The 8,866-nt window shown below is 38.6% G+C and overlaps 1 protein-coding gene across 2 annotated transcripts; it reads left to right on the plus strand.

Annotated features, from left to right (window-relative positions):
- The first annotated feature begins 321 nt into the window (after positions 1 to 321).
- Positions 322 to 5,972, plus strand: LOC116247877 (probable protein phosphatase 2C 40). 2 transcript variants are annotated; one of them, XM_031620284.2, is made up of 4 exons: positions 322 to 475; positions 3,435 to 4,699; positions 4,802 to 5,066; positions 5,390 to 5,972. In XM_031620284.2, the coding sequence occupies exons 2-4, from the start codon at positions 3,470 to 3,472 to the stop codon at positions 5,515 to 5,517; spliced, it is 1,623 nt and encodes a 540-aa protein (XP_031476144.1). In that variant the 5' UTR covers positions 322 to 475; positions 3,435 to 3,469; the 3' UTR covers positions 5,518 to 5,972. The 2 variants fall into 2 exon arrangements, with proteins under 2 accessions (XP_031476144.1, XP_031476145.1); XM_031620285.2 differs by lacking the exon at positions 322 to 475 and adding an exon at positions 498 to 608.
- Positions 5,973 to 8,866: the final 2,894 nt, after the last annotated feature.

The following is an 8,866-nucleotide window of genomic DNA, read 5'->3' on the forward strand; positions in this document are numbered from 1 at the left end:
CCTCTCCATCCATCGAATGATTCGCCTTTGCATGCGTGAGCAGAATAAAAATTGAACGGCTGATCAGAAACGAGAGAGATGCGTGGGAAGGAACAGTCAAACCAAGCCGATGGTGGTGGCCTTTTCCTCTTTCTTTCGATCGAGCCCTCACCGCCACTCCCCAACCCTCAGACCTCTTCTTAATGGAAAACCACCAACTTTTAGTAATAATTAATCTTAACAATGATAACCTATTATAAACTTCCGTATTTTTCGCTCCTCTCTCTCTTTCCGTTCTTTTTCCCTTCTCTTTTTAAACAGTGTTTCCCAGTGCCCTTTTGTTCTTTTTAATTAATGGAGCAAGGCCGTTAAATAGCGAGACCTGCGGACAGGTCAACTCGTTCTCCTTCCTCTTCCAGAGTTGGAGAATCAATCTCAGTAAAGAGGAGGCGCGCCATTGAAGATCCATCTCCTCTGTCTCTTCCCCCCCCCCCAAGTTGTCTCCTCACCTCCATTCTCTACTGCTCTCCCCTTTCCCTGTTCAATTATTTGTGTTTTTCTTTATCTGCCTTGCTCTACGATCTGCTTGCTCGTTAAAAGAGGAGGATGCTTGGCATAGAAAATCGAGGGTTCTTATATCTTTCCATTTCTTTTTCTTTATTGCTGCTCTCTCTTGTACTGCCCATATGAAACACGACTACTTTGTTATGTGCTTTTTTGGTGAATATATTCTTTGAGGTATTGTGATTCTTTTTCCTTCTCGTCAGCTTCTCGCTGAAAGATTGCATGGAAGGAAGCCATTCTTCTGGATCAAGGATAGTGAAGAACTTGGTTTCATTTCTTCCTTACGTGTGGATAGTTTGCTTTTGCATCCCTGTCGTTCTGCCGAGCTTCAATTTAATGCCCACAGAGAGCAAGGATTGGAGGCGCGATGACTCAATATCGTGTTGATCGTAATATTTGCTTATTTTCTCGTCTTTGATCATTTGTTCATTTACGAGTCCTTAGTTTGTCCTTGTGGGAATAAGAAAGATAAAATTGATCATAAAATGAATATGTTTGCCAATATGGAATAGAAATTTTACCGTCTAAATTTGTCGGGAAAGGGGTCCGCCGGACGATAAATCTTGGATATTCTCATGACAAATCACTCACCTGATCAGTTTTTCAATCGTAGGACGACCTTTGGTGCAATCTTTCATTTTACTTGGATGGAGGCGTGTGGTTTTTCATGTCTCCTGGAGGCCAATCGAGAGACGCGTTTATCTGCAGAAATTTCTACTTGCTAAGAGAACTAGCAACTCGGAGAATACGAAACCAAAGGGCCGCGGCCTTTGCTGGCATCAGAAGCAATGAAAGGGAAGGGAAATTTAATAAGATATTTAAGGGCAAACTGCAATAATTTTAATATTCTCGATCTACTGCCCTTCAATTTAATAGGAGAGCTTCACTTTTAGTCGGACTCATACGGGGGTGGCTTTTTTCCTTACTTTGGTAGTTCGCGATTTTATCCATCTCCTGTTCCACATGATTCGATCATGGAAGCAAGTCTCTGCATGTAGTAATATGAAGTGTGGTTTACTTGGTCGTGTTGGTTCTACATGCGTAACAGCAGTCTCCCATCTATGAAGCATCCGATTGCCAGTGATGGCTCTGGCTGTGTAATGGTTGACCCACCTTTTGTAAATCAGTCTTCCAGCCACCCTTCCTTTCCTTTATTGATCATCATTCGATCTTCTATCTCGTCTGTCATCTGGATTGGTTACTGGGAAATATAATTTTTTTTTTCTGTTGTTCCTTATGACTGACTCGTTAAACATTTTTCTCCATAGGTTGGTATGACTCTATGATTCTTTTGATCCATGGTTTGGTTTATCTGTGGATTTATTATCAAATTGTAGTTGGTCACACTTGGTAGGAGGGTCTGATTTTACGTCCTTTATAGGTTGCTTTTTTGCCTGCTTCCTGAGTGTATTAATAATTTTTAGGTTTTTCATCATATTTCTTTGCGTCGACCATTCAGTCTAATTTCAATTCTATAACCATTTTAAATATATTGTGTCTCAAAGAAGAGCTTGGCTTTTCTGATTAGTTTTTTGACGCATACGTGATGCTTTCTTCGTGCTGTATAACTTGATGGAACTTCATATGCCTTGTGCATAGATGATACAATCCTGCATCCTGCGTTTGAAGTATGTCATAGTAAGATGCCGATGGCCCAATTTGCTTCGTTAGCTTTGGCAAAGTAGAACCTAGTGTCAGATAAATGAACTGGTCCTGGTTTGAATTGGTGGCTACATTGGAAAAACATTAGCTATAGGAGAAGTTCACGAATCTAATAACAGGCAATGAGATTTTCAGGTTGAATCCAAATTGTTATGATGCACAGTATTGTAGAGACAAGAAAGAAAAAGGATAATGTTCTTCGCTGCAAGTTTGCTGTTTTTCAGGGTTCTTCTTCTCTCCTCCAATAGTGTCCTCTTCCTTGCGTCACAAGACTCACAACCATTATTCATCATAGGATGAGAAATTTTTTCCAGAACAGACAATGAGACTTTCAGGTTGAATCCAAATTGTTATGATGCACAATATTAAATACATAAGAAGAAAAAGAATAATGTTATTTCCTACAATTATGCTGCTTTCCAAGGTTGTTTTTCTCTTTTCCATTACCATCCTCTTACTCATGTCACAACCATCATTCATCGTAGGATGAAAAATTGTAACAAGGACAATGCACAATCATGCATAAATCACTGCTTTAGTTAATTTAGCTCATTGTTCTATGCCAGCAAAGGATGCAAGGAGTCTCATCGTAGGAAAGATGCTTTCTGAAAATGATAATGCCTTTTAAGGTGTTCCATGTAAAAGTAGTAAAGTACCAAGGAATTGATGTTGTGCATTAGCTAAATGCCATCTGAAAACAAATTTTATTATGAATGGTTGAGTTCATTATTTGATAGATATATTTTGAAATTATGAGAGATGATCTATGTATTAAAAATAGATATGTTAGGATTGGTTGGGAAAAAACATGTTTAAGATTGCCTGTAGACAGGAGACTTACCTACAATGTGTACAGTAATCTAGACGGCAGTTTTGCAGACAGTAGGGATAGTTGAATTTTGACAAGGACTTTTATTGTAGGACTTAATCTGCAAAAGATATCAACTATCTGTAAAAGTGGCTTCTTGTTTCATTCTCCATTCTTCGTGAATTTCGGTAACTTTATTAGCTTTTCTTTGCACTTCTGGAAGAGTTACTTGCAAAAAATAATTTTAGAAGCCTTTCGTGTCATGGAACTGTCTTACTGAAAGCCTGGCTATGTTGACTTTGGTGAATATTTATGAAATATTTTGCCAGACCCTTTTGTATCTGCTTCTTCTTAATGCAAACTTCAGCATAAGATGTCTCTCTACAAGCTACTGAATGTTCTTTTCAATCACCTTTTTCAGGCAGTCGAGCAAGTTCTTTCAACTACTGATGCTGTATGGGGTCAGACATTTATATTGATGAAAGTACAGGTCTTACTCACAGCAGAAAGAAGCAAGTTTTGTCCTTCCTGTCAGAAGAAATGTTAGGTTTTGAAAATTCTATTCAACCCTCACGTGAACTTTGTGTAAGTTTTGAGTACCAGTGCAACGTTGATGCCAAGGACACTTCTTTGCAAATTGATGAGCTTGAGAACATAGGGATTAAAATTCCGAGCACCATCAGAAGGAACAGCAGCTTTTCTTGTTTGTCTGGTGCTGCACTAAGTGCCAATGCCACTTTAGCAAACACAAATATGTTAAATGGTCTCATTGGACAAGAGATACTACCTAGCCTGGATTCTCCGAATTCCTTTCGGCCGTTGTCATCTTCTCCATCTCTTTCAAGATTGGATCCTTTATCATCTTCTCAGAGCAACATATCTGCCTTGGTTGGGAGCCTATCAAATGACAGTGATTTCCTTGAGAATGATAAAGATTTGTCGAAAACCATGAGTACTGCAAATGTTGAGGCATCAACCTTTCTAAATGCTATGATGGATGTACAAGTGGCTGGTGGAGCTGCAGGTGAAGACAGGCTCCAGGCTGTCTGTTCCGAAGAAAATGGATGGTTATTCTGTGGAGTATATGATGGCTTTAATGGACGTGATGCAGCTGATTTTTTGGCTGTGACTCTCTATGAGAATGTTGCATTTTACCTGCATTTGCTGCATGAGAATCAAGGAGATGCACCTTTAAGCCTGAAAAGCTCCCTTGAAGGTATAGCAGATAACCAAATTGAGACTTCTGATAATAGAGTGGACAGGAATATGTTTCCAAAATCTTCTGAAGAGTTGTCATCAGAGCCATTTCGGCATGGTGTTATGGATTGCTTGAGGAGTGCGGTTGTGCAGGCAGAAAATGATTTTATGCGTATGGTTGAACAAGAAATGGAGGAACGTCCTGATTTGGTGTCTGTCGGGTCATGTGTTCTAATCGTGCTTCTTCATGGGAAGGACCTATATGTGTTGAATCTTGGTGACAGCAGAGCTGTACTGGCAACCATTGATGCATCTAAAGATGGATTATTGCAAGCTGTGCAGCTGACCGAAACACATACAGTTGATAATAGAGCAGAACGAAATAGATTATTGGCTGAACATCCTTATGATCCATCAACTATAACTGGGGGAAAAGTGAAAGGAAAACTGAAAGTCACTCGTGCATTTGGAGTTGGTTACTTGAAAAAGGTTGATTGATCATGTTGATTTCACAATGTCATGCATGTTTTATGCTTTAGTTATTTCCAGTCCTTCACATTCTCTAGACATTAATCTTGTGATTTTCTTCAGAAAATAATGAATGATGCACTGATGGGCATTCTTCGAGTTCGCAATCTGTGCAGTCCTCCATATGTTTCTACAGAGCCATCTACAGTGATCCATCATGTGTCTGATGATAATCTATTTGTCGTTATTGGGAGCGATGGTCTGTTTGATTTCTTTACCAACAATGAAGTTGTTCATCTTGTTTACCTTTTCATCCGGAATAACCCATTTGGTGATCCAGCAAAGTATCTGCTGGAGGAGCTGTTACTGAGGGCTGCTGAAAAATCAGGTCCGTACTTGATTTATATTTCTACCTCCTGAAACATGGGCTCATCTGAAATCCAATGTCTAGGTTCTTAAAGCATTTCATGGGTGTTGTTACTAATTATCTGATATGGTATCTCTTGGCATGCTTCATCTGATACTTTATTAACGTGAAACATCTTTGGTTCAATGTTGTAGCTTCCACAATTGTCCTTGGCTTCCATCCTTAAGCTTGCTAAGTTGGTTTTCAATGCCAGCCGATTTATCCTTCTAGTACTTTAAATATGTAGAATATAAGAACTTACTTTGTTGTTGTGCAAATGATTCTCTTCTGGTTTCCTCTTTTAGGTATGACTGCAGAAGAGTTGATAAGGATCCCAGCTGGGAGAAGAAGAAAGTATCATGATGATGTTACAGTGGTCGTTATAATGCTTGGACATAAACAGCGGACAACAACTGCATCTACGACATTATAGATCTCAGGAGATGGATGTACATCTCCGTGTTAATCCTATCAATATACTGAGAAGATATATGACGTATATTGATTGTACAGTTCCTAAATCTAGTTAGCAAAGTTATATGGCTAGATTGGCCCCTAAAGTGCTTCAAGGACCATTTTGATGTTTCTTTAAGGACCATTTTGATGTTTCCTAAAGTGCTTCAAGGACCATTTTGTTGTGAATCAATTGGTGTAATAGATGGTTCTATCAACATTATGCACGTCTCTTGATCTAGTAGGGTAACGTTGACTTTAAATGGTCCAAAATGGTGCAATGTCCAGTTCATATTGAGATCAAGATTTCTGTGAGTAGGGATATGTTTCTTTGTCTGGACAATAAACAATAAGGTTTTCCACTGGACAAAATAGGATCCTTTCCATGGCTATGTACGAATTAATATTACTGGACCCAATCTTTATACACTTTCATATTATTTGCAAGTTGGTTCTGTTAGCCCATGTTTATGTTGCTATATGCCATATCAAATCATTATCAGTTGACCTTATGGAGTCGTTAGCTGTCTTTCAATATTAACAAGAAAAATCCTTCTTTTGATGGTTAGACAATGCTTGAGAAACTTGATCAAGCGTAGGAATATTTGTTGGTTTGACGACATTGGTCTGGCTTTGTGATTTACATGTCTATGGTACCCCATTTTGACATATCACCTTGTTATGTTAGATGCTCTTTATTGCATGAATTATTGGCGTACACCACTTGCTCACGTTTCATCAGCTTCATAACATGCCATGCAGAAATGAAGACATTCTTTTACTGGGCTGGAGATTAAGGTGCATGGGTTGAAATTTGCAGCTTCCAAATTTTAGGGGGCCGTTCGTTTATTTCCCTTGATTTGGAGGTGAAATTTCATTAGGGGAAAGTTCACCTTGGTAAAGGGTGAAAGAGTTGAATTTTCACATTTGAAGGGTGTTTTTGATTGACTTGAAAAAAATTACTTTTGAGAAATTTATTGGTGTTTGATGGCTAAGTGAGGGAATGAAAAGAAAAATAAGTAAATAACTAACTACAATAGGTGATCATAACTTAATAAAATGATCGAACAACCATTAATTTGATTTTCAACCAGCCTGGTAATTTTTCCTGCGTTTGTTGGAGGGGAAGTCCGTACAATGTCTCCTCCACTACAGTGTTTGACTCTGCTATCAAATGCCCCTTAATGCTAATGAAACTTTGTTGATTTCACCCTTATGGGCCCCTGGTCCAGAGGTTGCCATAACCCTGCTTTCACTGGTCTTATAGTTCTCAGGCGCTGAGAGGAGCGCTAGGCTACCATTTCAGGGAAAATTGTTACTCCAAGACCATTAGTCCTTTTCTACTCTATTTTAATGTGTTCCGAATCTTTATAGTTTGTCGGTTACATTAGTTGCCTTCTTTCTTTAATCTGAAACATAGAAATGAAGGAATAAATGTATCATTTGAGAGTTGAGTTGAGTTCAATTGAAGATTAAGCCGGAAAACTGTTGCATTATCTGTTTTTGTGGAAGTTTAATCATTTTAGTTTTAGATTATAGTCGTTGGCATGGTCTAACATATGCGTAAAATGCAACCGCATTGTCATCGGACTTGCCACACGCCCAAGTTGGAACGCTTTTCCGAGTGATATCAAGTGGTTTACCTACAGGGCACATCCAAGGGACTGAAGGGATTTTAATGAACAAGAGAAGGGGGTTTTTTTAGTCACCACATCGTCTAATCCTAACAAGGTTTCCATACTCACTTGTGTAGGCATTCCCTTTGGTTGGTTGAAGGCAGTAAATGTCCTCGATTATGGAGCAGCAAATATGGGCGTGACTAACTGGTAGATGGTAGACACTTAGTCTTAGATGTTAGATAGATAAGAAACAATCTTAGTCCTTATTTCTTACAAATCCGCCATTGAGAAAAAAACAATGAGAAAAAAATGGAAACTAAATATCAGTTGACAAGGATGGCCCATCAGCTTTTTCTTGGTGTTTTTCTTTTGACGACCAATCTGGAAAAGATTTAAAATTGAGATAGTTTTTTATGCATTTAGTATGTACAAGTTTTTCTCTCTCTCTCTCTCTCTCTCTCTCTCTCTCTCTATATATATATATATATATATATATATATATATATATATATATATATATATATATATATCCACACCAGCACCAAGACTTCTAGCACGGCAGACACTTCCCGTGTTGGATGTACCGTATGTTAGGGAAGTTTAAATAATAAATCGTAATATACGTTGTTTCGTGGCTGCGGCCGAACACATGCATGTTCAGCCCCTGCGTCCAGCCGATATTTTCGATTTAATTCTGAATAAAAACACAATTGCGCAGCGTAGCGCATGGACAATGGCCTAACATGCACTAGTGAAACTTTTGCCAATGCTAATTATATACACATAAACGTTGCTCATAAGAAATAATATTTTTATCATTATTCACCATACTGCAGAGACTATCAATAATAAACTAATATCAATAAAGAACAAGCCTTTGAATATTGCTAGAACAGTAACTTATATTTGTAACTTTGTGTGAGAGAAAAGCTCGCCTTTTATTTTTAAGATCAAGCCTAAGAGAGAGAAAAGAGTACTTTTCCTACCTCCCACGAGTGCGTTCAAGTCATCCCATGCCTGGATTTGACGACTTTTGAGAGGCCTCTTACCAAGTTAAATGTTCATTGGGGGGCATAGATTTAATCTGGTGGTACCAGGAAACCCAAGGCAGATCCTTAATTTCGCATTCAGTTTCCACCTTTAATTTAATGCAGGTCCATCAGCTTGGTATATATGATTGAAGGGGAGTTAACTGGCCGGCTCCTCTCTGCAAAACTAGCGGCCTTGAAGGCCCCTACACTCTTTCGGCCCCCTATGAAAGGAACCAACTAACAGCTCCTCGCTAAGCAAACCCCTTGGTTCTATTGATGTTTTTAACAAATTCATGGGATGCCGTGTTTGTTCCTATTGCTGGGTAGATTCGTAGATCACTGTGTTAGTATTCCTGTTGTCAAAGTGCCACTAAGTCACACATCAATAATATTGTGTTTTGAATACAAGAATACTAGTTTATCAAACATGACCACATGAATTGATACTTCTACACGCCTAATAATTTGAACATCTCGCACGCATACATCTCCATGTTATATTCCACTGGCAGAAATTGTTGGGATTTGAGGGCATTATGACCATATGTGGACCTTATTCTAAATGTTTTAAGATAGCAGTACTCAGGTAAAACAGCTTCATGGTGTGACTGTTGCTTCTTCGTACAACCATTCAATTGCTTATTCGAGAATATCACTCTTTGGGATAGAACAAGCATCC

Source organism: Nymphaea colorata, chromosome 2 (assembly GCF_008831285.2).
Source record: "Nymphaea colorata isolate Beijing-Zhang1983 chromosome 2, ASM883128v2, whole genome shotgun sequence".
NCBI classification, from domain to species: Eukaryota; Viridiplantae; Streptophyta; class Magnoliopsida; order Nymphaeales; family Nymphaeaceae; genus Nymphaea; species Nymphaea colorata.

What these genes read in the sequence shown, in the direction of transcription:
- LOC116247877 (XM_031620284.2), top strand. Translation starts at nt 3,470, where the DNA reads ATGGGGTCAGACATTTATATTGATGAAAGTACAGGTCTTACTCACAGC. An exon ending in GAGTTGGTTACTTGAAAAAG is followed by an intron (nt 4,700 to 4,801) that starts GTTGATTGATCA and finishes GATTTTCTTCAG; the next exon opens with AAAATAATGAATGATGCACT. An exon ending in GAGGGCTGCTGAAAAATCAG is followed by an intron (nt 5,067 to 5,389) that starts GTCCGTACTTGA and finishes TTCCTCTTTTAG; the next exon opens with GTATGACTGCAGAAGAGTTG.